Raw genomic sequence first — 26,885 nt, 5'->3', positions numbered from 1 at the left:
ACATCCTGATAAACCCATCGTAAGCAGAAAATATCATGAAGTCGAAAACGCATTGAATATCCAACATTGTAGCTTAGCCTCGCCTACCTTAAATGTACTCAGAACACTTACATTAGCGTACAGTTGGGTAAAATCATCTTAACACGAAGCCCATTTTATAATAAAGTGCTGAATATCTCATGTAAGTTTTTTTTTTTTTTTTTTGGCCTCACCGTGATGCTTGCAGGATCTTGGTTCCCCGACCAGGATTTGAACATGGGCCCCGGCAGTGAAAGTGCCAAGTCCTAACCACTAGATGGCCAGGGAATTCCCTCATGCAATTTATTGGATACTGTACTGAAAGGGAAAGACAGCATAGCTGTCTGGGTACAGAATGGTCATAAGTGTATGGGTTACAATCGAGTGGCTAATGGGGGGAGCTGCGGCTCACTGCCGTTGCCCATCATCACGAGAAAGTTTCATACCGCATATCTCTAGGCCGGGAAATGATCGAGATTCAAAGCACTGTTTCTACTGAATGTGTATCATTTTCACACCATTGCAAAGTCAAAAAATTGTAAGTCAAACCATCATAAGTTGGGACCCTTTCGTATTTATATCCTTATAATTTTGTTTCTCCTGCTCTTTGTAGAGAGAACACCTCTCTTTATTTTCCTCCTTCAGGAAACATCTTTATTTTAGAAGATGTTCAACAAGTGTCACCTCTTCCATGAAGCCTTCCTGGATATTTCCTTGTCATACATGCTGCGAGATAGGATTGACCCGGTTCTGCTCTGTGCTCCTTCAGCTATCAGCACACACTTCTCTCATGGCACGTGTACACTTAATTCTTCTACTATTCTCTGAGCTCCCTGAGGAAGCAACCATGCCTGATGCAGGACAAGAAATGTGCTGGAAATTAATGATGATAAACAGGTTTGCATCATGTTGAACCTGAAAGGCCTGTGGGGGCACCCTCAGGAGGCAGTGGAATTAATGGGTTATGAAGAGGTCCATCTGGAGAGATACTTAAAGTCACACAACCTGACGAGAACAAGAGAGGAGGCCTGGGGAGGACACCCACCACAGGACGGAGGCTCCCCTTGACGCTGCGTCCCCTGGATCTCCCGTCCCTGGGCGTCCACACACCAGCATGGTCCATCCCTCTGGCACTGTACCGCCTGGTACTCCCCATCTGGGCGGCAGCTCGGAGCGTAGGGGTGACCGAAGCTGGTGGCTGTAAACCGCTCCACTTCACATTTCGTGGGGCCTACAAGAGATCCGCGTGGTAATGGAAAGGACAGTTGGTGTGTTTACAGCATGCGTTCTGGGCGCTGGTAAGATTGTTTCAATCACTGCACCCACTTTGCTGGGACAGCCACAGAGACTGCAGCGACTTGAAACCCGAGTGGTTTTCTCCTAGCAGAAACACACACATCTGCCGTCGGCTTAGTACTTACATCGGAATCTGCCAGAGATGACTAGCTGCACCGCTAGGAACCGTCTCTGCAGTATTCGGTACAGGGTGGTCTCAGTGAAGGTGGAAGCAAGGTCCAGGCCAGCAAAAACGGTGTCGTAAATTTCATCGAGTAGCAGCTCCAAACCTGAGCCAAGACAGCAAGCGTTTGGAGGGATGGGTTCATTCAGACAGGAGGCCCTGACCTCGCTGCGTAAACAGATATGAAGAGGCCAGAGCCTCCACCGGCATCATTGTGCTTTGGGTCTGAACAAGGCTTTAATGGTTTTCAAAGTCAGGGCGGCTGTGTATGGTTGCACAGTTTGTTCACAGCACAAGGGAGCACAGCTGAGAGAGTGAGAGATTGCAGTCCATCCTGGGTCCTACTTGCCACGCTTGGAGCTGCATCTGCGCAGGGGAGGGGTGGGGGGGGCAGGGGCCGGGCACCTCTTTCCAGTGTGTGCAAAGGCACCACGTAGACTAGCAGCAGCTGTGTTTAAAGGACCGCCCCTGAAAGTTTGCGAAGGCCACGCCCTCCTCCATATCCAGGGCAGCCCAGCCGCTATTTCTGATTGACAGGGAGTGACATTTAGGCTCTCGGGTCTGGCGAATGCGCTTACCTGTCTCAGCCAGCTCCCGCCCTTGGCTGTCCACACAGTGACAATACCCAGACACCTCCGGAAACCTTCTGCGAAAGGAACTGAAGGTCACAAATGCATCTGGGAACCTAAGAGACAATGGGATTTATGACCACCGTTTCATAAAAAGCAAGTCATCATGAGCTCTTCCTGTAGAAATAAATTAATGTGGCCTCATTTCATCTGGGGAAAAGAAATGGCTGCTTCTTTATTTCATGCCATTTGCTCCATGCTTCCTGCAGTAAATGTTTTTTTTTTTTTTTTTTTCCTAAATTGGTTGTCCTTGGCCAGAGCGAGGCTGGACCTGTGAAAATAAAGCTGTGCTTGGCTGTCATCTACTAATTAGCATTTTTCTCACTTGTGGCATTTGACCAATTTATGCCCAAGCGTGTGTCTCATAGGACCAGGCAGAAAACAGTTAATGAGCATTGCATTAACAAGTTCCTTTACCAGAATATAACCCTAGAGAATAAGGGCCAAGTGTGCTTTACAGACATATGGTACACATTGTAGATGATCTCATTTGGGGAGATCAGACGACTTCAGATCCCTTTACAACTTTTCAAGAGCTTGAAAGGAAGCCAGATTCCAGGATAGGAAATTCTTATGTAGGCCATTTCCCAGTCCCACAGTTGAAAACAACACCAAATCAATGTGACATCACTAACAAGGACTATACATCCCTTGCCATAAATTGAGGAAAAGGATGCCTAAATCCTGCCTGACCCGGCAATTGCTAAAGGGAGCTAATTGGCTGGGCTCCCCATCCTGGAAGTAATATGAAGCCCAGGTGAGTGACGTAAAGCTGTATCAGGAGTTCTTCCCACTTGCAATGACATAGCAACCAGAGAGGATTTGTTCATGTTTATGCAACACTGAGAGATTTATTGTATGCCCTATATAGCAAGTCTATGAAACCAAGTATAGTATGTTTCTACCTACATCTGGAAATATATCCCCAACCAATAAGTTAGCAGAAAAGCAGCTCTCTGCACAGATAGGTCTATTGCTGTGTAATATATTCTAGCAAAATGTTGAAAACAACCTTAATGTCCAAAGATATGAAAATTAAAAGTGAATTATAGTAAGCCCCCCAAACGAATGCATGCATAATATTATGTAAAAAGCGTAGAATACAAAATGGCATGTACATATACTACAATTGCTCCTATGCACATGAACCAGTATTGGAAGGGAATATATTTGCAGGAACTGCTCAGAGCCTGAACACAGGGTGCACGAGTATTAGTTAATCTGAATGTAAATGAATGCACAAAACAAGACCTATGAACGCACTGTAGAATTACGGATTTTTTCCATGTTGTTGGTCTATGACTATGTGTATGTGAGTTAAATTTAAAAGAATGTTACACTAAGTGAGTTGAATAAAAGAAACTAAAAACCCACTTGGCCCAGTTGCTCCCACTGACAGGAGGTATATGACAGAAGTTCATTCATTGGAACATGGGACAATTCAATTACAAAAGTGCTAATAATAGTAGCATAATCACTTCCATTTATTGAACACTAATTTGTAGAAGACAACCTGCAAAATGTTTAATATATGTTGACTCATTTAATGCATTCAACCCTCCTAAAAGGCAGGTGGTATTTTTTTCATGCCCATTTTAGAGGTTAAAAAAGTGAGGTGTATTGGCCATGGGTCTTGAACCAGTGGTGGGAACGGGGGTTCAAATCCAGGGCTTCACCACCACGTGATCTCTGCTAATGGTGTTACGCAGTGTGTTTGGCTGTACCCAGTTCCTGCCCCATATCCTGAGAGGCAGTCCTCTGTTTTGACACTCTTCTTTCTAGGCTGGACACTGAGCTTTTCCTGGCATCTAATAGACAGTGATGGGTCACTCAGCTGGCCCGAGGTTCTGAAGCCCATTCCAGCATGAGGCACGGGAAGTTTAAATCACTCCAGTCCCACATTCCACCAATTCAACCCAGAGACCCATCTCAACCTTCAACTAATGGAAAAGGATGCTTCCCTTTCTTTGGATTTTATCAGGATGAGAATAAAAGAGTCCTCAAGAAGGAAAATTGTAGTGGAGGGGAAAATGATGGCGTTTCTGCTTTTATGTTCAGATTGTGGCCAACACAGAGTTAGAGAAATCACAAATGAGGCTCCGTGCGATACAAAATGTCAGGCCCTGCCAGGCGTCCGGTCCTGCTCACCTGCAGGGTAGGATTCGTGCCCCTGGACCCAGGGAGCCAACACCCCCTACTCAGTCAGATGCTCCAACCCTCTCCCGGATAGCCCCTCCAGACATCTCGCCATTGATGAAGACTAGCAGAGCCCTCCTCAAAGTCAAGCGCTGTGACTCCCACAGTGCCTGGGGCACTGCAGACACTGCAGAGGGTCCTGTGAGGGTAACAGGTGATGAGTCCACGAGGATGTCTCCACACACAGTCGCTCACACGTTCAGGTAACGAGGCCCCTTTACCACATGTTATGACGCATCTGCTCCTTCCCCCTGGATCACCTGTATCGCATGGGTTGCCAAGGCATTTGAAGAAGTTTGAACGAGCTCAGTCACTAAGGACGAGAACTGATAAAGAAACCAACTGAATTTAATTCGGGTCATTAAAGCCTTGATAATGGCATCGGCTCTTAAGCCCTTTACTACAATCTGCTTCGCCAGAATACGCTTCCCTAGTTAGTGGTTAGGTAAGGGCAATGTGAAAGGTGGGGGAGGGGCCAGAAGGACTAGCAACGCCCACTCCATCACGTCACCCCATCATGACATGTTCTTTTGGTCACCGGCCAAACAGGTGTAGTTAACAGCTGCCTTTTTCAAGAGGCAAAAAGGACCTGCCTTAAATGGGCAAATGCTGTGGCCAAGTTCACGTGTAAATCATCACCCAGCACATCAAGAACCCACAACAAACAGGTTGGCAAATGAGGCTTCCAGGCTCCCTGTGGCCCCATGGAAACAGGTCAGCTGCCTTACGCCACTTCTCCATGTGAATTTCCCATAGAAATTGCCTCAGATTCAATATGCCAAAAGCAAATTTGTGACTTTTCCTTTCCAGACTCTTCCTGTACCATCCATCCAGAAACCAGACCTTGGAGTCCTCCTTAACTTTTTCTCTCCCTCGCCTCCCATATATGTTCCTTCACCAAGTTCCATGGAGTCTACCAAGTCAATATTTGTCCAATCCCACTCCATCTCACCATGGTCCTCTCCATCACCTGCTTTGGTCCAAGTTGACAGCACCTCTCACCTGGACTAGTATGGTAGCCTCCGAACTTGTAGAGTCACCCCCAGGCACCCATTCTGCTCTTCCCTGACCCCAGTCCATTCTTTTCAAAATCCAAGTCTGATGGTTAATAAGATATACCCAACTCCCACTCAGGCTTAAAATTCTTGATGCAGTATTGGGGACGTACTGAAACTAAAAATTACTCCTTGTTTATGTGAAATTCAAATATCACTGGCCATCCTGTATTTTTTCAACTGGCGACCCTAGGTGTTATATCTAGACTCTCCACGTAGCCTCCGTGGCTCCTGACACTTTGCCCCAGTGGAGTCACTGGGGCTGGCACTGCCCAGGTCTGCTTATCAGAAAATTCCTGAATATGGCTGGGCTTCCAGTAACCAGCCACCTGACCCTTCCCATGACCTTCTTAAATCAGAATTCGCTCAGAGACATGCTTGCTTACATAAAAGAAAGGCTCCCATTTCAAGGGTAAACTTTTTTTGTTCCTTAACAATGGATGCTTAGTCCTGAATGTTTGCCTTTAACTCGACTGCCCTCTGGTGGAAGCAGCTATGAATTGTGCCTCAAGCTGGCACCTGCAAGAAGTTCTTTGATGACTGTAGGCCTACTGTATGCAAGGCTCTGTGCTCTATGCTGTGGGGAACAGAGATGAACTGAGGTTTTGTGGGATGGTAAAAGGAGACAGACAGCTCTGGGACCCACCAACTGTGATTCCTAGGCTAGGGTCCTTAACTTCTGTGCTTCAGATTCCCCATTGTGTGCCAGAGACCATCAGTTCCAATTATTTTTGTAAATATTGAAGTAAATGAAAGGATCTCAAATTCCCTGTATATAGTGAACATCCAGTTGAACTTGAACTGAGCACACGTTGGTTTGTATCAATGAGCATCAGTAAATCAGGCTGTTTGCAGATTCCTATGTGCACACGGGCAGGCCTTGTGGGGCGGGGAGGGGAATGTAACCTACATTTGCTGAATGTAACCTACATTTGCTGAAGCTGGTGATCTTCCTCACAGATGCATAATAATTTACAATTTTCGCAGTGGTTTCACAGACAAGGGCTCAGCATATCTTCACCGTGACCTAATGAGCCAGTGTTGTCCTTACAGATGGGGACACTGAGGCTCAGAGAAGTAAGTGACCAGGTCACTTTGCCAGCAGTGACAGAGTCAGAATGAGGGTCACAGGGCAAATGCTATGGGGCCAGGCGGGTAATGCAAACAGATGGAGCAGAGGTATATGGCAGCAGGACACGGAGAGAACCAGTCCAAAGAGAACCAGCTTCTTGGTGCCATGCAACAATGCATGTAGCCCTCACCCTTGTTCTTCAGAATTAGGAATTCAGAATTTTGTGTGTTATGTAGAACATATAAAATTGCTGATGTTCAACTATTTTTACCTACACAAACGGAAATTTCACAGGATTCTACTTAAAATCCCCCAGTTTTTAAAACACTATGCAGCTCAAAAGAGACTTATCTCTGGGACAGTTCTTGGTCACAGGCTTTTATCTGTGACCTCTCCCAGCACATCCCTCTCTCTCATAGGGAAAGAAACTTGTTGTTTTGAAAGCCAGCCACATAAAGGCTCAGGTTCTCCAAGAGAATTCCTATCAGTATTCACAGACTAATATTCTTATTTATTTTCACTCAGAATGTTTCAATTATATCTGAAGTCTGTGCGAGCCCTTTACAGTAATAGAGTAGCCATCTTGAATAACCAGAAGCTATCCAGTTATTTGGGCCAAGATCTATGATGCACCTCCCTTTTCATATTTGTTATTTAAATCTTTAAACTCATTGATAAGTGCAAACATACATGCAATTTATAAAAACGGTCCACGTTTTTTACGGAGCCATCATTTTTCCTTTTCCGCTGGTTCCCTTCTCCACAGCAACCTGACCCTCAAGGCGGCTGTGATAACCACACAGTATGTGCTCATTCATGTTTTTCTCTGCACCCACCTAATCCTATATGGACACAAGCACGATCACATAATATGAACATAATATAGAATCATATATGCACATGAAGGGACCTGTCTGATGTTTGTTTTCTAAAAATTAAATCCTCTTACATGATCTGTACCTTGTGTATCGTATTATCTTAATGGGCTGCAGAATCCTCTCCGAATCAACTGGAATTGTTGATTTGCATTTTTTTTAAAAGGCTGCAGAAATATTTATGGCAGGTACACATTTATCCAGCCATCCACCTTGGGTTGTCAGCCACTTTGTTCCCAGTTTTTGGCTACAATAAACAACAATGCAGTAGACATCCCAGAACGTACATCTTCACATTGTGGTGTTTTCATCTCCACGGGCTGGCCGGACCAGAAGGTTCGCCTGTTTTTAATCTGAATGGCTATTGCCAGCCCGCTCTGTGGGGAATGCTGTAGCCCTTCAGTCCATCACAGCAAAGGAGCGTGAGGCCTCTGTCCGTTCCCACGGGCTGCGTGTCTCACACACACACACGCGCGTGAGCATGCGCGCGTCCCAGCATACAGTCCCAAAGCGAGCGGGAGCTTTGGCAGGAGATGGGAAGGGATGGCCCGTGACGAGCACGCTCAGGGGCCCAGCAGCCCTTACCTGTTGTAGCTGTGGACCAAGTCGAAGATCATCATGTCCGTGGTGTTGACGAACTTGCACTGCACAGACATGAAGGCTCCGTCTGGAGAACACTGGGGCGGGGACTTGTCCCCCACCCCATGGAGGAGACGGCGATTTCTTATCTCACAGCTCCCTGGACCTAAACATTTCCAAGAAAACAATTTTTAATTCTCCCATACAAGGAGGTGTGTATGCTTCTGTAGTGGAGGTGCATGCGTTCATACTACACTCGTGACAGCATCCCAAACAGGGACTAAGGCCTGGGACAGGAGATGCTCCTTGAAATCCTACTTACTCTTCTAATGATCAGCCGGTGAATGTTGCTGTCCACCACATGGAACTATCAGAAGGAATAAAACCTTCCTAAAATCCCTTCCTTCTCTGTGTCGAGGGCCAGGTCCTCTGCCTTTTCTCGGGGAGCCCTGACCCCGTTTTGGTTCCGATATGGGAGGCCGCCCACAGCCTCCACCTCCTCATGGGGTGCTGGTGCCGCTGGGACTTACATCGTGTCGGCCTCCCTCGCTGGCGGGTCCCGTACACCTCCATCCCTTCCGTGTCCACACACCAGCACTGCTCCCGTCGCAGGTCGCACTGCACGGGCTCGTAATCCCCCGAATCCTGACACTGAGGGAGGTAGGATGTGGCCGTGCTGTTGATGTAGCTGCTCAGTAAGATCTGCTGCTTCTGCAGCTGGCAGAACGACAGACCTGTGGCAACAAAGAGTGGCGTCAGAGCAGGACAGCAGGGACGACGTAGGGGTCGTAACCCAGGAGGACCCTTCTCCCTCCCCAGAGGCGGGAAGGCAGGGCAGTCCTTCCCACAGCCCATGGGTGCTTGATGAGCTGGCAACAGCCTCAGGACCAGCGTTCCAACTGCCCAACTCTGTATCCCAGGATTTCTCCTGACATCCTGTGGACCGAGCTTGGAAGGGCAGATTTCATCGTGTCCCATGGTTCCCCGGGACACCCCACAGCCCTGCCACTGCAGAGGTGCAGTGTGAATGGAGTACAGGCTGGCTGTTGACAGCTTGTCTGAATTCAACTTTCCCCGCACACTTGCTGTGTGACCTTGAGGAAGTCTGTCACCTCTCTGTGCCCCACTCACGTTATCTACAGAATTAAAATACAACTGTCTTCTTCAGGTGCATGAGGACTAGTGACGTTAGTGATTACTGCTCCTACTGAATACCTACTGTGGGCCGGGTGTCTTATGTGCATTTTAAATCCTCTCAACCATCACAGTTGATCCTATAGCAGATACTATATTCTTGTTACAGACAAGGAACAAGAACTCAGTGAGAGCATGGGACCCAGCAGCATGCTGGCCCCCAAAACCAGTGCCCAAAACAGAGCTTTGCTCCATTAAAGGATAAGTGGTTCCAAGCTCAGTTTCACAATTTTAAGATGACCAGTGTAAACTGACCTTTGTTTTAGGCTGAACTGTGACATGCTTTAAATGGGGACTGGGCTTTCTCTGACTACTCATCGTAACAACCATTTTAACAGGAAAGTTTTCACCTCAGTCTCAAATTTTAGAAACACCCCAGGTGAAAGAACACTTCCTGTGCACGTGGCTGCTTTCTGGTTTCAGAGACCTTTGATGTCTGCTCCCTGTTGCTTCCTTCTTAGCACCAGGCACCGAGCCTGGCACATGGGGGAATTCAGAGGCGATAGCTAAACAAATGACTTGTCAAGTTGATTTTCACAGCAGTCCTGTAGGTGATAGGGTCGAATTCAAAGGGGAAGATCCAGCAGCCCATGGGGAGACTCACCCTTGACACACCCAAGCCTAGTGCTCTACCCAGGATGTGAGTTGTCCCCAGCGGGTCCCCCCGCCAACTTACAGGATGCAGGCCGCCCAGGCTGCCGGCTGCCGGGCACTTCCCTGCCGTCGGCGTCCACACACCAGCAGGAGCCTCCATCCTTCCCGCACTGGACAGTCCTGGGGGCAGGAGACACAGTCAGGTAGGTACCTTTCTTCTTCCTTTCCATCCCTCCAAGCTTTAATTCATTTAAACTGGGAAGAGATTGGTGTGGAGCAGGGCAGGTGACTAGAGAAAGGGAAAGCGCTGACACCTGTGACAGCCCCGCACATTCATTCTCCACCAGGCCAGTCTGCCAGCCCTGTAGCAAAGGCCACCCTGGTGTCCACGCTCCTGCCCCATGGAGGCTGCAGGGGGTAAAAGTGCCCCTTACGTGGACCAGAAGTGGGCAGACAGTGGCCTGGGTTATGGTTACTCAGGAAGCGCTCCATGGGTCTCCAAGGGGAAGTGATGGCTAAACTGAGGCGGAGGGGCGGACAGGTGTTATACCAGGGGCCTAAGAAGGTAAAAGGTGTTCCAGGTAAAGAGAACTTCGTATGCAAAACCTTCTGAGGAGGAGCAGGGCTGGCTTGAACCTGCACGTGGCCAGGAAAGAGACACGAGAACAGCTAGATACTGATTAAATAAGGCGGCAAAGGTGAACCATCCTCCTAACCCCTCTGCTCCAGAATTCCCAGAGCTCCAAGCAGGGACTGGCCTTTGCACTGGCCTTCGCTCTCGAGAGTAGGTAAGCGCTTCGTTAGGCACACAAAGCAAGCTTGTGAATAAAATGGAGCTGGGGTGGGGGGTGACGGATGTCTCAGGGATGTTTCCCAGAACACAGCCCTAGAGACGGAGTTCCCCTTGTTCAAACGTGGCTGGAACAGCGTGGGGAAAGTGAAACACATGCAAAGGGTTCCTGTGTGTTATCACTCCACTCTCCCGGGAGAGAGTCCCGGGCCCCAAGTTCTTGTGAGGGCAGCCAAAAACCCCTTTCAGAGAGGAGCCCAGTGGGGAGACAGCGTCATGCAGCCCAGAGGGCCGAACTCAGCACAGCTTGGAGGCAGCCACTGACCTGAGTTCAGAGGCCCCTGCTTCCCTCCACCTCTGACTCATCAAGAGGATGCAGGGAGGAGAAGAGGCACCAAAGCATCCGTCATGTGATCTCCCCACCCCGGCGCCCCTTATTAAAGTAAAGCTTTGGCAGGAAAGGAGGGGGCATCCTTGGTTCTGGCTGGAATGGAGCATGGGTTGGGGCACTCTGGGTCAGATGACTCAGTGTTGATTAGTCTGAGGATCTGAGTGGCAGGCACCCTCCAGGTGACAGTAGCCACATCTCACGTTCAAGGAGGAGAGTAAAGGGAGGGTGGGAAGGGTGGACGGGGGACAGGAATGAGATGTGCTTTAAGGCCTCCAAGGCCCCCGAGTCCACATGGCTGGAGTAGCCTTACTGGAAGCTGCCATCCTCAGCGCACTGGGGAACGTAGTCTGCTCCCTTCAGAAAGGCCGCCTCCCTCTGCTGCTCACACGGACGGAGAGGCTGGGCGTCCACCTGGTACTCTGCACAAAGGAAGTGATTCATCAGAGAGGAGTTGCTGGTCTGGATTCCAGTAAGAGAGACGGGCTCCCTAAAGGCACAGATGCTCTTCCGGGTTTTATATCTAGCACCATCATCAAGTATGTTCTAACTTGCAATTTTGCAGCTACTCACACTTTTTCCAAGTATGACATTAGCTCCCGTAATCCCCTGGGAGGCATTATCTCCACCTTACCCATGTGGCCCTAAGACTTGGGCAGGGAATGTCCTCTGTTCAAGATCATACAGCTGGCAGGAGAAGGATTCAAAGTGAACCCTTGGATTGCACGTTCCCCCAGCGAGCAGCTGGGTCAGGTCAGAACACCATAAAGGAGATGCTCTTGAATTTACCAAGGCACTCCCTGCGGACAGAGCACCTTCCTGGTCCCGCATGGGAATACCAAATAACTCCCATGTGTCTTATTTTCCATGGAGAATGTGTGTAACATGCAGGAGCTTATGCAGAAATCAGTCACAACTGCTTACTTTCCCAGCGAGGAAGCAAGCTGAGACTTATCCGAAGTCACAGGCTAAGTGGCTGAGCCGCAGCTAGAACTTAGGTCTATTTCATGCCACCAGTAGATTTGTGTTTTTCACTACCTGCTATTTCTCAAATATCCCACACGGATAACCTAGTACTTGAGATCTCTAAGAGAATAAAAAAAAACAACAGCAATGCCAAAATTTGCCAACAGGGTGGGGTGGGGGAGAGCTAGAATCCGACGAGGAATATCTGGTTTCCCATCTCCTCTCCACAAATCACTGACTCCGTGACCTCAGACCATCCAGTTTCCCTCTCAAGACCCTCTGTCTCTTCATCTGAAAAGGGAAGAGCAAGTAACTGAACTCAGGACACTGTGAGGATTAAATGAGATCACAGAGGTTCCAAGGCCCTGGGGCAAATCCTGGCTAACAAGGGGCTGGCCTGAGAGCTCCCTCCTGACCCAACGCTCCATGGCCTCAGGCTCGGAACTCACCAAAGCTGTTGGCTGACACCAAGCAGGCTGAGCCCAGCAAACTGAAGACGGCCAGGGCCAGGGCCATTTTCCTGGGCCCTTCCAGGCACGAAGAGGTAGAAGCCGCTGCCTCCTTGGGCTCTGGCCAGGGAGCCTTTATAGAGCTGACGGGGGTGCCCCCAGCCCACCCGCCACTGGCGCTCAGTGAAGCAGCGCCGCCCTGTTTTCTCTGCTGGCCACGAGGAGGTCCTCCACCTGCGTCTGCTCCCTCTGAGGACACTCATGTGGCCAGTGGGCGATGAGAATCTTGTGCAGCTGTCGGGGAGGAGAACTGGGGGGCATGGCTTCAAAATTCATCTTCAGGGGTAAAGGCCAAAGCTCTGCGGCTTTCTGGGCAACGGGCTCAGGCCCACCATGAAGGAAAGGCAACCCCGCCTCCCTTCCCCCTCCTTCCTTCCTCCTTCCTTCCTCTCTCCCTCCCTCCCTTCCTTCTTTCCTTCCAACAATGTTTCTTTAGAGCCCAAAAGTGTAGCAGACAGTATTCTAGGCAATGAGGATATGGCAGAAGACAAAATAATAATACAGACTGTACGAATTTTAGTGAGAGAAGCCAGACACACGCACACACACATTCATATTCATATTTATCCTCCTCTCCCTTCTGTCCCAGGACTTCGGATGTCGCCAACCAAAAAAGAGCAGGAACTGTGTCTTGCACATGAAGCCTGCACATCAGTGTGTTTTCTCCGTTTGCTTCTCCACCGGAAGGGGTAGGGGATGGAGGCTCCCTCCACAGGTGCTCAGAAGGAAGCGTGGGCAGGTCTTGAAGAGCACTTGGCCGTGGGGTCAGGGAGATAACTAACGAGACTTAGATTTCAGGCAAAGGTGATTTGAGAAGGTGTGTTCGCATTTACTGGAAAATTAGAACTCCCCCCGTGTGGCCCCTTGCTATCCCCATTACACGGGGTAGTTCTACACATGCTATGGAGACCCTATAACAATATAATAAGCGTAGCCTTCTGCAGCCCCTGCCATCTCTCCAGGTCCAGGTGTTCTAAAGCAGACGAGTTTTCTAAAACATTGAAATCACGGTTAGAGGTCTACCAGAAACCCCACTCACCATGCTTCCTACCACCCCCAACACGCATGCACGGACCTTGCATAGGTCAGCCTGTGTGCTGAGTCATTCTCGCTGGTCTGGCCTCTGGCAAGCAACAGAGTGGAGTCAATGAGGGTGAAAGCGTGCAGCCAGTGAGCCAGAGCCACATGGGCTTCCTTCAGAGTCAGCATGACGCATACCTGGAAGGAGAGGTGCTTCTCTCCACCCAAGCGATGGAGCGGTAAGCTTGGAGAGAACCACACCAAGACGCTGCCTCCTCACCATGAAAACCCCTTTCTCATGATGACTCAGCTCCTTGTCACTGCTCTCACCTGATTCCCCCTGAGCTGGGAGGACGTACAAGCTTTTGTGGTAACTCTGAGTGGCAGTGCCCTGGTCTGGTCTCCCCTAGTCTGCTCCTGGCTCAGGCCTCCATCACTCTGGCAGGCTCTTCACCACTGGTCCTGTCACCTCTCCCTCCCTCCTCGATCCTAATTCAATCACTTAGTCTTCTCGTTCATCTCCTTCATTCTTGAAGACTAGGGTGCTAGGTATAATAAGCACCTACTGGGGATTTGGGGGAAATGGAGAATAATTGGAATCCAGAGGAGGAAATTGCTTCAAAACAAACATCAGATGCCGCTCTTTCTGGCCCACCACAGAGAACTGCTTACCAGCCATCTCTCCTAGAGCTCCGCTTGATGCCATGCTGCTGGGTCCCCTGCCACTGCCTTGGACAGCTACTCTCATCTCCCACATAACCAGTGACTCAAAGCCACATTCCTCTTTCTCCTTGGTTGCCAGAGCAATAATCAAAATTCCTGGAACTAGACTTCTGCTTCCAGAAGATGGAATAGACACATTTTTTCCCTATTGCTCCTGCTAAGTACATCTAAAACCCCTGGATATTATATGTAACACAAACAGAAGAAGACACTAAAAGATGGATAGAAGAAGACAGCCATCAAGCAACCTCAGGACCAGAGGAACAATATGGTAGCAAGTTCCCTGAATGTTATTTTGCCTCATGTATCTCAGACTGGGTGTTAGAGAAGACAGCAACCAGAAATGCCAATAAGCACAGACCCCCAAAAAAGCCCCGAGAAAAGCTTTTCGAGCCAAAGGTCCAGGAAAGGGGAGCCTGGCAAGACAGAAAACTTTTAGACAATAATTGCTCTATTCCAGCAACCCTCACAGGAAAACACTGTGGCTCCACCCCAACCCATGCCAGCAAAAGCCAGCGGGGGAGACTTGGGAATTCCACCCTTGCCAAGTTAAGGAGGCTCTCCAAGCCCCCACCAGGGTGGTGACTGAAAGGCCATGTGAGAAGCCAGAATTTTTACCCCAGTTGGGCTGGAATGAGCCCCCTCTCTCTGTGGGGTCAGTAGAGACCACATGGGCAGCCTGAACTTCCACCCACTCCCAGCCAGCAACAGTAAGGATGCCAAACCTCCCAGCTAGGGTTGCATCAGCATTGACCAACAGGGGAGCCTAAACTCCCACACCCAACCAACTGATATCTGTCAGGGGGCAATGGAGATGGAGCAAGAATTTGGACATCTATCCTTACGAACAGCAATGAGGTGGTGTCCCTTTTCTCCCACCTCAGTGATATCAAGAGTTCTACTAAAACAGAAGATTTAATAAGATCTAGATTTTCTTAACACACACCCGAACTGTCCAGGTTTTAACCAAAAATCACTCATCCTACCAAGAATCAGGAAAATATCAACTAGAATGAGAAATGACAGTCAGCAAATGCCAATACCAAGATGATACAGATATTAAAATTATTTTAAAAGAAGTTTAAAGCAGTCATCATAAAAATGCTTCAACGAACAATCATGAACATACTCAAAACAAGTGAAACTATAGACAGTTTCAGTAAAGGCATAGTCACGAACAAAGAAACAGAAGATGTAAAAAAGAACCATATGGAAATTTTAGAGCTAAAAAATAAAATAACCAAAATTTAAAAACTTTATATACGGGTTAAACAATAAAGTAGAAGGAACAGAGCAAAGAATTCATGAACTTGAAGACAGAACAATAAAAATGACCCAACCTGAACAACTAGACAGAAATGTATCAAGGACACAGAAGAACTCAACAGCACCATCAACCAGAGGATCTAATCAACATTCACAGAACACTCCACCCCACGAGAGCAGAATACACATTCTTCGCAACACCCGTGGGGCATATACTAAGATCATATCCTGGGTCATAAAACAAATCTCAACAAATATGAAAGATTTGATGTCATACTCTGACTACAATGGAAATGAACTAGAAATCAATGCCAGAAAGACAACAGTTCTTTGAACAAAATTTTCAAACAACTAAACATCAGACTTGTAAATAATCCATGGGTCAAAGAAGAAGTCTCAAGGGAAATTTAAAAATATATTGAAGTGAATGAAAATGTAAACACAACATATCAAAATTTGTGGGACACAGTTAAAGCAGTACTGAGAGGGAAATTTATAGCACAATGTTTACATCAGAAAAAAGGGAAAGTTACCTGCCAAACTGGTAACTAACAACATCCATGGAAAAGTAAGGGGTGGAATAAGAGACCAAGAGCACTTAGGGGAAAATCCCTTCTCATGGACTGAAAACCAAGAACAAGGCAGGGCATTTACCTTCTAACAATTCTCTAACATACTCCTCCATCCATAAATCCAATAGTCTTAACCATTAAAAGCAGAATGGTTAAGTCTTGGAGAGGAAAAGATCATCCATCAGAGTAGTCCTACTCCCACCTCAATGAGATCCTACCAAGAGTACCAATGGCATGGCCATCAAGCTACTTGATCTCTCCATGCCCCAATTTTTCCATCTACGAAGCTGTAATGTTATTAGTGCCCAAACTCATAGGATGATGTGATTACTAAATACATAAATATAAGATGCATAGTGCAGGGCCTGGCACACAATAAGCACTCAATGTTCTTTTTCTTGTAAAACTGAGAAATTTCCAGTGGTGGGAGCACCAGACATCAGTCAACATACTTAAAATCTCAACTTCTATCTCCTCTTTAAGCCCAATGTGCTGCACTGAAGGCAGGTGTTTATCTGGCAATACCTCATCCACTAGCTTGGGTGGGCAGTCATTCACAGCCTTGTCCCACGCTGACTGCCGTCCTGGAATTTTGCCACCCTCTTAAACCTTAGCCTTGGCAATGTTTCCCCCTCATCACCATTTTTTTCAGCTGTAGAATCATTCTCAGTTCATTGAAGCTTTTGAAGTCCATGGCACCATGGAACTGGTGGGACCATGTCAACTGAAAGAAAAATGCCCAATGTAAGAGTTGTGAGTTTTTTTTATTCAGGAATCTTGCTGAGGACTGTAGCCTGAGAGATGGCCTTTTAGTAGTTCTGAAGATGTAGGGGAGAAACCAGCTTCTAAATGCTTTTTGCCTAGGGAATACATGTAGGCAGGCATACATCTTGATAAAAGACTACTGCTAGTCACAAAGAACAGATACCTTGAGTTAATAATTTAGTGCTTTTCTATGTACGGGAAGATGCAAGAATCTGGGTTCATTAAAATTCTTCCTGAGATATACATCTAACTACCTTATCTAAGGGGCCTGTTTTCCCAAAGCACAGAGTGCCTCATTCTGTTCTTCATCCTGAGTTCCTCGCAGGGTGCATAGTGAGTCATTGACTGCAGTGCCTGACAACTTAATCCTTGTAGAACTGGGTGATGAGCAACACTCTTTGTTCTTCTTTGTTTGCAGCCAGAAGCCTGATGCTCCTGAATCACTGCTCCTCCTCACTTTCAACTCTTCAGGTCTTGAGCAGTATGTGTTTTGCTGTATTATTTTCTGCAACAGAGGAATATGATGCTGACATTTTAATTTCCATGGTGGCTCTCCTTTTGCTTTCAGGAAAGCTCAGCCTGTTTTCTAACGCTTTAAATAGCTTCTTAAGTCACGCACTTCTCTTCTCTGGTTCATTTTGACTGGTATTGTTCGCTGGATTTGAGTTTCTCTTTCCCCTTTTCCTTATGGAAAATACATATATTTAACATCTATGTCTCATGTATGTCTCTAGGTTTTGTCCTTTTGGGTCTCTCAAGTTGGAAGAGATAAAAATCATGAAGCTCAGGGACTGGCAGAGCATCAGTTATTCAGCCCAATCTTGTCTGCTGCCATTTCCTCTGCTGTCACAGTCAAGGCATTCTGCCGTCCAAACACGGATGCTGTCTTGTTCTGCCAGGCTTCCCTTCAATGGGTTTCTTATCTGTGTGCCTTAACTTCAGAGTCAACATTTGATAAATTTCTCAGGCATGTTCCTCAGGGCATAAGTACTATCTGTATTTCTACCTCTGCACGAAGGTGGCTGCCTCACCTTGAAACTCACTGAAATTACTTGGAGTATTCTGTGCTGATCTTCCTGGTCCAATCTTCTCACATCTGTCTAGATTTTCTGTAAGCATCCCACACAATGGCCCATTCAAGGTGTTGGAGAGAAGACATTTTCCTTTACTCTTCTAGGTTCTTCTCGCTAGTCCAAGAATTAAGTCAACATGAGACAAATTAACAGGGGAAAATCAAAAGTTTAATAACGTACACATGGGAGAGACCCACAAGAACTGAATAATGTGCCCAAATGGCCTAAATCCTCACCTTAAATACTATCTTCAGCTACAGACAAACAAGGATATTAGGGGTAGCGATCTGGGACTTCAAAGGGGAGGAAAGTAATTGGCATGGAGATGGAAAAGCAAATATTTGGTAAACAAATGCTTGCTGGGCCAAGCAGAGACAATGAGACCCAGAGTGGACTCTCATCTCCAGGCCCTGCTGAGCTCCCCCACCCCACTCAGCCCATATTCTTTGCAGAGATCTCCAGTGATAGCTCTGTTCTGGAACAAGCCCTGTATCTAAATTCTCTTAGGCAGTTACGAGGAAGCTCAAAGTTTCTTCCTGAGTCTTTTGGGCCTTGATTGTTTTCAGCTCAAAATAACCCACATTGCCGAAGAGACATCTGGGGGTGGCAAATTTTGCTCCCCTATAAAGGGATGGTTCCCCCTCACTCTTACTGTGAGCCCTCCATTTGTGGCTTTAAGTTGGAGCTTCTCAATAGTCTCCTGATCTCCTTACATTTCATTTACCTATAAGGTCTCCTTAGTTTCCTCCCTAGAAAATATTTGGAAATATGCAAAAATTCTAGGATTAATAAGTCAGTTTGACAATGTCATAGGATACAAGATATAAAAAAACAATTTTATTTATATTCTAGTAATTAAACATCTGAAAACAAAATTGAGAAAACAGTTCCATTTACAATATCATCAAAAAGAAGAAAATACTTAGAAATAAACTTAACAAGTGCAAAATCTGAACACTGAAAACTACAAAATTTTGCTGGAAAAAAATACAGAAATCCTAAACAAATGGAGAAACACAGCATGCTCTTGGATCACAAGACTCAATAGTGTTAGAATGGTAACTGATCTGTAGATTCTGTGCAGTTCCTGTCAAAATTCCAGCAGGTTTTTAAAAGAAGGTAACAAATCTGATCCTAAAACTTTTATAGAAATGCAAAAAAACCAAAGTTGGCAAAAACAGGTAAGAAAGAACATAATTAAAGGAATTACACCATCCAATTGATTCCAAACCTTACTCTTAAGCTACAGTAATCAAGATAGTGTGACATTTGCATAAGGACATATAGATCAATGGGAAGAGTATGGAAATAAACCTACATAATTATGGTCAATTGATTTTTGACAAAGGGACCTAGGTAATTCAAAGGGAAAATAATATTTTTAACAAAAGGCACTGGAGCAATTGGATATCTACTTGCAAATTAAAAGGATGGATCACTTCACACCTATTAAAATGGTTAACATCCAAAACATTGGCAAACACCAAATAAACACTGGCAAGGAAGGATGTGGAACAACAAGAACTCTCCTTCATTCAACTGACCATATTTTTTTAGGTTGATTTCTAGATTCCCTATTCTGTACTATCAATCTACATCTCTATCTTTATGCTACTTCTATACTGTCTTGGCTACTATAGCTTATTAAGCCACCAAATCAGAAATTATATGTCCCTCAACTTTAGTTCTTCCTTTTCAAAATTGTTCAGGGCATTCTAGGTCCTTTACATTTCCATATAAAATTTAGAATCAGTTCACTAATTTCTATTTCAAAAAGTCTGCTGGGATTTTACTCGGGATTGCATTATATCTATCAATCCATTTTGGGAGAACTGACAAATGTTAACAGTACTGTGTCTTCCAATCCATGTTCTTAGTGTATCTTTCTATTCATTTATCTCGTCTTTATTCTAGGCATTGTTTTGTAGTTTTCTCTGTACAGGTTCTGCATGTTTTCAGATTTACTGTTAAGTATTTTTTTTTATGCTATTGAAAATGGCATTTAAAAAATTCTAACTTCCAATATCTCCTTGCTAATGTACAGAAACATTAGTTCTAGTGGCATTTTGATAGGCTCCTTAGACTTTTCCAGGTACACAGCATGTCACCTGCAAATGTTTCTTCTTCCTTTCCAAGTGCTATGCCTTTTATTTTTCCTCCTTTATTGTCCAGTGCCATATTGCACTAGCAGGACCTCCAGATTGATGTTGGATAATAATGGTGATAGTGGATATTCTGGACTTGTTCCTTATTTTAGAGAAAAGTATTCATTTACCATTATGAGGTTTAAGTTTCTTGATAGATGCCCTCTATTGTTATGCAAATTCTTTTCTATTCCTTTTCTGGTAGTTTTTAATCTTGAATGGATGCTGAAATTTATGAAAACCTTTATCTTAATTTAGTGAGATTAACATAATTTCATTATTTTACTGACATTAAACCAACTTTGTACTGGTTTCCTTGTATTGGTATTCCTGTGGAATACCCAACTTGATCTTGATATATTATCCTTATTGTATATGACTGGGTTCACATTGCTAATATTTTGTGGGGACTGTGTCTATGTTCAAAAGGGATATGTATTAGTCTGTAATTTCCTTTCCTTGCAGTGTTTTTTTCTGGTTCTGGAATGAGGTCAAAGTTGGTCTTGAAACAAGTGTTCCTTTCTTCTCAGTGCTTGTGTAAAATCAAGTTTTCTTCCTTAAATGTTTGATAGAAGTCACATTTAAGCCTGGAGTTTTTTGGTTTTTTTTTTAAAGAAGGGATTGGGTCCTTTTTTTTTTTTTAATTTGTTTATTTTTAGCTGCATTGGGTCTTCGTTGCTAGGCACGGGCTTTTTCTAGTTGCAGCGAGCAGGAGCTACTCTTCATTGCAGTGCGTGGCCTTCTCACTGCAGTGGCTTCTCTTGTTGCGGAGCATGGGCTCTAGGCGCATGGGTTTCAGTAGCTGTGGCAAGCAGGCTCAGTAGTTGTGGCTTGCAGGCTATAGAGCACAAGGCCTGGAGTTCTGAGGGAACATTTTCAATTTCAAATTCAATTTATTTAATTTCTTGAGTCAGTTTTGCTAACTTGTATCTTTTGAGGAATTTCTCTGTTTCATGTAAGCTGTTAAACTTATTGGCACTGGTTTTTCATAATACCCTTTAAAAAAAACTGTATGTTTTAATGTTCCCGCTTCCATTCTAATTTCCGATCAGTCTATGTAGGAGTTAACCAATTTTATCGTTCTGTGCAAAGAATCAGCTTTTTCATTTATATTGATGCTTCCCTACTATTCGTCCATTTAGTATTTCATTGATTTCAGCACATTTCTTTCTTTTTCCATTTATTTTGGTTTTAATTTGTTTGTTTTTCTAGTTTTTTTAAATCTTAAACCAGTGATTTTGTACCTTTTGTATTTAAAATGTCTATTTTTTTAATTGAGGTATAATTGACATTAGTTTCAGGTGTACAATAAGATTCAATATTTGTATATATTGCAAAATGACAAGTCTAGTTAAAATCTGTACCTTGCTTTTTATTATAAGCATTTGAAACTGTAAATTTCCCTCTAATATTGAGCTGCATCCCACAAATTTTAACATGATGTATTTTCATTTTCATTCAATTAAAAATATTTTCTAATTTTACTTGTAACTTTTTTGAGTCATGGATTGTTTTACAAGTATGTGATAATTTCCAAACACTTTGGGGTTTTTTCAGTTATCTAATACTGATTTCCAGTTTAATTCCATTATTGTTGGAGAACATTTTATGCATTTCAATTTTAAATGAGTTGAGAGCTGTTTTATAGTCTAGTATGTAGTCCATCTTTTTGAGTGTTCCATGTGTATTAAAGAGGAAATTTGTATTCTCACGTTGTTGGGTGGAACATTCTATCAATGTCAATTAGGTCAAGTTGAGTGTTCATCTTTGTTCAAGTCTTCTATCCTGATTTTCTGTCTACTTGTTCTATCAATTAGTGTTAAAGGAGGGCTAAAATCTTCAACTATAATTGCAGATTTTTCTATTTTCTATTCAGCGATATTAGTGTTTGCTTCATGTATTTTGATACTCTATTAAGAAGCCTATAAATACGTTTTAAAAATGCAATTTACTTTTCTGTGTGTATGTGGACAAAAGTACAAGAGGATGACAAAGGCCTGTAAGTATAAAAGAAGATAACATTCTATTAGGAAGCAAACTGGAAAGGCAGAAAACAGAATATAAAATTTGTAAAGTTTTCAAATGTTAAAGAAGAGCTTGCTCATGTATTTTTAAAATAGATGTTGGTAAGTAGCAAAATTGTATCGATTCTATTGTATACATTTTAAAATGATAACAGGTTGATTTTAATAGGCCAATATTTATAAATTAGAAATCACACTCTTTGCAACTGTTTACATTTATGATGAACAATTTCAAATGGCAGAATCAAAGCCCCACTGCCCATAGCACTGTTCTCAATTGTGCATATTTACCTTGGCTTTTTCCTCCCCTTCCCTACTTTTCCCCCTTCCTCACTCCAACTTCCTTAGATGACTCACTCCAACTTCCTCTTAAATAAACAAAATACACTTAAGTCTTGTCTCCAGATCTCCAGGTACCAGAAATGAATTACAATTTTTCTAAATTCCTACAGAGAGGTCACAGTCAAAAAACATTCAAAGACCACCACTTTAATTAACATATATATTCTATGTCCCCCAAACCTCTCCACCTACATACAAGTCTAGTTATCTTTCCTTTCTTTTGCCTCTGTGGTTCCTTATACTCTTTGCTATCACCTATCTCGTTGAAAAAAAATTTTTTTAATGTTTCCGTTAGCCTGTAGACTGTGGTTCCATTAACATTAACTCCATAACCAACCATATGACTTAATGGCTGGCACACAGATGGCATTCAATGTGTCCCCTATATTTAATTTTCAACTTTGTAATTTAAATACTTTATTTGCTTCATTTAACTCGCAAAACCAGGTTCTAGCCTAAGTATTCTTCCCATTTTATACGTAAGAAAACCAAAGCTCAGAGAGATCACTGCTGGCAAACCGCCAGAGTGAAAATCTGAGGAGAGAATTGCAAAGCTCACGCCTGCTCCACTACAGGAAATATATGATTCACTGACGTGGTCCCTGCACGTCAGTACAATGCAGGATACTATAAGAGGCCTTCAACAATGGACTGCTTCTCTTAGGAAGAGAAATTGAAACCTGAAGAACTGTCTGCATTTATAGAGACACAACAAACAAAGAAGAATTTTCCAGAAGAGGAAAATAATATGAAGGCAAGAGATGGAAACAAGCATAGTCTATCTAAACAGTGAGGCTGTATTTAAATGGATTTGAGAATCGGTTAGGTAAAATACAAAAGATCCAGATTACACAGACCTGACTTGGTTTGAAATAGGGAGTCACTAATGATATCAGAAAACACAAATGACAAGAATAGGTGAAACACACCTGCTAGGAAAAGAACATGAGTTTAAACAGCACGGGGTTTGCGTCTTGAACCTGTCACTAATATGTGACAAGTCTCTAAATGTTTCTAAACCTCAGCTTCCCCATCTTAAAAATGATCCTGTCTTACCTTTCCACAAAAGAACGAAATTAGATGCTGCAGGTAACATGTACAATACCTGGCACAGAGCAGTCACTCAATGTTAATCCCCTAACTTGACAGTGACCATTTTGATGAATCAGAATGAAGAGAAAATTAAAATTTCTTAAGCCCACAGTAATACCTCCATGACATGATTTTGTAAAAGACGGTGTACTACTGGTGGGATTGAGAAGGAGGAAGATGACACCATCCATTTTAAGGAACCAGCACATCTAGTGAAGAAATGGATAAGGGGGAGGGACTGCAAGTTTCAAGCCGGGGCTGAGGGTGGTGATATTAAAGCAGAGAGAGTGAAACTGGCAGGAGACCCAGTTGGCTGGAGGGGAAATGGGCTCCTTCATTTTGAACACACAGAATATGAACATCTGAGAGGACGTCAGTGGAAATAAGGTGAGTGTCAGGAAAAAGGATTTTACCTGAAATTATGAGAATAATCAATTTCCTTTAAGGAAAGTGTGCATTACTCTTAAGTTTGAAAATAATAAGTCAGTAGAAACACACAGGAGTATGAAGAAGTACAAATTATACTTATCAGTACCATACTAAGAAGGATCCTTCCCCACCAATGTCAGTCTATTCTGTCTGGGTAGCAATGAAAAGTTATCTTTTCAAGAAACACCCTCTCTAGTTTATTGCTTATATTTAAATATATATACTCACATTTTTTAAGTAAGACTAAGTGGAAAGAAAACTCATCTGAAACCTCACACAATGGACTTACTTCTCAAAAATGAATTCACTTTCCTAAATAAGGAATGACTCGGCCTGCTAGTTGCTAAAAGGCTTCAACCAATTGTTGATATACTCTATATTAAGTGGATATGTGCATACAAGTAATTTGATACAGATTTACTTTAAAAATATAAAGTAAAAATTCAGACTCCCAATTCATATGCATAAAAGCAGAGCAAAAATTCAATATTCTAATTATTAGTTGAACTTCTAGTTTGCTGGCTGCTAACAAATAAAGTGATCTAATTTTAAGATACTCCAAGAACAAATGCACATTAACTTAACTGTGGTCATCAGGGATTAAGAATATGAGTGCCACTGGGTACAAAGGGTCCTCTGTGCATGTGACAAGAATCTAGGCAACACCGCTATTCACAGCCTGTTAAGGATGCTACTTGCTCCATTCTGAAAAAAAAGATATAAATTAAATGTCTAGAATTTAACCATAATAGGGAAAAGATTAGAGCCATTATTTTAAAACACAAATGAAAGGCAAAGTATCAAACTTGAAATAGAGACATTAGCAAATTTACTCCACACATGAAATATAGGCACTATTATTTTTACTTTAATATGCAAATTTAATAACTACCTCATATCCCTCTACCAAAGCTTTTCATTTCTCAGTAAGATTTTTGACAAAGTTAATGTATCATAAGTAATACATAGGGCTGTATTTTATGTCTGTGATCTTTGGCACATTTGTCAAGTTGGAGAATGTCAAAAGGCAATAAAAATGTCTAATGACTGTTTTGCACATTCTTTTAATCATCTTTACATCAAAATATAAGGCTGCAAAAAGGCAAGCTGAAATTTTATGATATGTGGAATTGTTTTAATAAAGAGTTTTACATACAGTACCTTACATATAGAACAGTGTGTTTGCAAATTTAAATAATATCTGAATGTACAGTGGCATGTATTCTTATCAAAGATAAATTCAAGTTTACTGTCCATCAGTTCTAAAATGCATTTATACAGATTGCTAGAACTGATCAACAGAACGAGGCATAAAATATTCAAGTGTTATATGTCATCAAATAGCCTCCTAACAGTCTTTTTTCCTCTTTTTAAAAAAGTTTCAAAACCTGTACATACATTTTTAATTTTTAAAAACAGTCTGTTAAAAGGTAACATTTCATGTTAACCACCAGTTCTTATAGTCTATAGTAATAAAACTAGATATGTGTAGATATAAATATGTGTAGATTATGTACATATGTACGTTGAGTGTTTGTTTCAAACAAGCACACACACTTAACGCATACCTGCACGCAGAGCACTGGGGGCAGCACACAACTCACAAGAGCACTGGCAGACAGGAGGGCCTGGGCTCGAAATCCAGCAAGAGCTGACACAGCAACTGAGTTGCCTTTGGTTTCAGAAATCTGTCCATTTGTGATCAAAGCTAAGAGTTTTGAGTGCGTATGTATTTTTTAAAAATAAAATTCATCTTCAGAAATGAAGCTTTTCCAGTATTCCACTACCAGCAGTTAAAAATCCACAGCCACAAATTATTTTGATATTTTTGTCACTCCTCATCCCAGCTGAGGTTATTTACAACTTCTTTTTTTCTGAAGGCAAATACCAAGCATACTCAGGATCAAACTGTACGTTGAAACCTGGATACTGAAATTTGACCATATATATTCTCTATATAGTATATGTGATATATGCGTTTCTGATGGGCTGATGGCATTATGTAAGACTTGGGTGAGAGAACTCCCACAGGATTTAAAATTCTCTTTCCAGCAGTATCATCATCATTTGGCACACTGACCCTTCTACGAGCCATTCTGTTTTTTACAGTGAGCTTAATGCCAGCAATAAACTCCAATTATTTTGTTGTTTGTTTTTACAATATATTCATAATGAAGTAAGAATTCCACAACTGTTTTCCTCAGAAGTGAGACTTCTACTGTCAGTTTTCTGATTAAGGACATTCATCACCTAAGAAACAGCTCATGATCCTATAAAAGTTTCAATACTCTAAACTTCGGTGCAGGTAGATCAACTGCAGAGAAGACAGTTCTTACAACAAGCTTATAGAACTCTCCAGAATTTAAATTTCCTCTACACTTTTGGTTTGGGCCAAATGTTGGTTTATAAACATAGATCTTTCTACTAAAAACTATGTAATACACCATATTTCTTTCTACAGGTATCTCGAGCTTCATGTTAGCAACTATTCAAAAATCCTGCCAATCTGATTCCCTCAGCACAGATTATATTCTACCTCCACTGATCCTTGGCATATGACACATCATCATTTGTATCTAGCTCATAAACTTTTTTAATATTAGCTTCCTTGATAAAGTTGTTCTTCATTTTCCTTTCCAAGGTGCCATCCTATTGATGTCACAAATCAGTAAATGACCAAACATCACTAAGCTTTTTAACTATCCACTTAGCAGCCGTGTGGATAATAAAAATTAGTCGACTGAACAGAGCCACATTCTTTGCATTAGGTGTTCACTGCTGTCATACAGAGCAGAGAGTTGCTATTTGTTGTACTTTGCCCATGTCCATTAGGAGCTGTTTGATGTGGCGTTTAAGTTGGGGCAGCCTCGTGAGAGGATCAGGTGGCTCCAACTCCCCTGTGAAATCAAGCCAGCTTTCCAGAACTAAAAGAGAGAAGAGAAGAACAAACACATTTAAATGGCAACTGGAAACACAGTCAAAAAATGTTATAATTAGAAGGCTGAAAAAGTGATGGAGAAAGAGTTCACTTCCCTTTCGCTAGAAAGCCAATCTACAGAAGTCACTTCTGAGCAGTTAAGCATCCTCTACGCCTCATCCCACAAGAGTTCT

At 43.4% G+C, this 26,885-nt stretch overlaps 2 protein-coding genes across 19 annotated transcripts in view; both read right to left on the bottom strand.

Annotated features, from left to right (window-relative positions):
- Nucleotides 1-18,430, bottom strand: part of TG (thyroglobulin) — a 249,366-nt gene extending 230,936 nt beyond the window's left edge. For 3 of the 5 annotated variants that reach the window (XM_049700307.1, XM_049700309.1, XM_049700308.1), the window contains exons 1-7: nucleotides 11,163-12,626; nucleotides 9,754-9,851; nucleotides 8,414-8,617; nucleotides 7,890-8,049; nucleotides 2,056-2,162; nucleotides 1,440-1,583; nucleotides 1,064-1,249 (exon numbers count right to left, since the gene is read on the bottom strand). In XM_049700307.1, the coding sequence (XP_049556264.1) occupies nucleotides 1,064-1,249; nucleotides 1,440-1,583; nucleotides 2,056-2,162; nucleotides 7,890-8,049; nucleotides 8,414-8,617; nucleotides 9,754-9,851; nucleotides 11,163-11,293 (1,030 nt within the window). In that variant the 5' untranslated portion in view covers nucleotides 11,294-12,626. Of the gene's footprint in view, nucleotides 1-1,063; nucleotides 1,250-1,439; nucleotides 1,584-2,055; nucleotides 2,163-7,889; nucleotides 8,050-8,413; nucleotides 8,618-9,753; nucleotides 9,852-11,162; nucleotides 12,630-16,430; nucleotides 16,630-17,701 lie in introns of those variants that run through there. The other 2 variants (XM_049700310.1, XR_007472514.1) reach the window with 2 other exon arrangements.
- A 138-nt stretch (nucleotides 18,431-18,568) lies between these two features.
- PHF20L1 (PHD finger protein 20 like 1) overlaps nucleotides 18,569-26,885 on the bottom strand; it is an 84,786-nt gene continuing 76,469 nt past the window's right edge. For all 14 annotated transcript variants that reach the window (XM_004265310.4, XM_049700321.1, XM_049700320.1 and 11 more), the window contains one exon: nucleotides 18,569-26,698. In XM_004265310.4, the coding sequence (XP_004265358.1) occupies nucleotides 26,556-26,698 (143 nt within the window). In that variant the 3' untranslated portion in view covers nucleotides 18,569-26,555. The remainder of the gene's footprint in view (nucleotides 26,699-26,885) is intronic.

This window comes from Orcinus orca, chromosome 17 (genome assembly GCF_937001465.1).
Source record: "Orcinus orca chromosome 17, mOrcOrc1.1, whole genome shotgun sequence".
Taxonomy (NCBI): domain Eukaryota; kingdom Metazoa; phylum Chordata; class Mammalia; order Artiodactyla; family Delphinidae; genus Orcinus; species Orcinus orca.
Note: the sequence above shows the minus strand (reverse complement) of the source record. Positions and strands in the feature narration are given on the sequence as shown.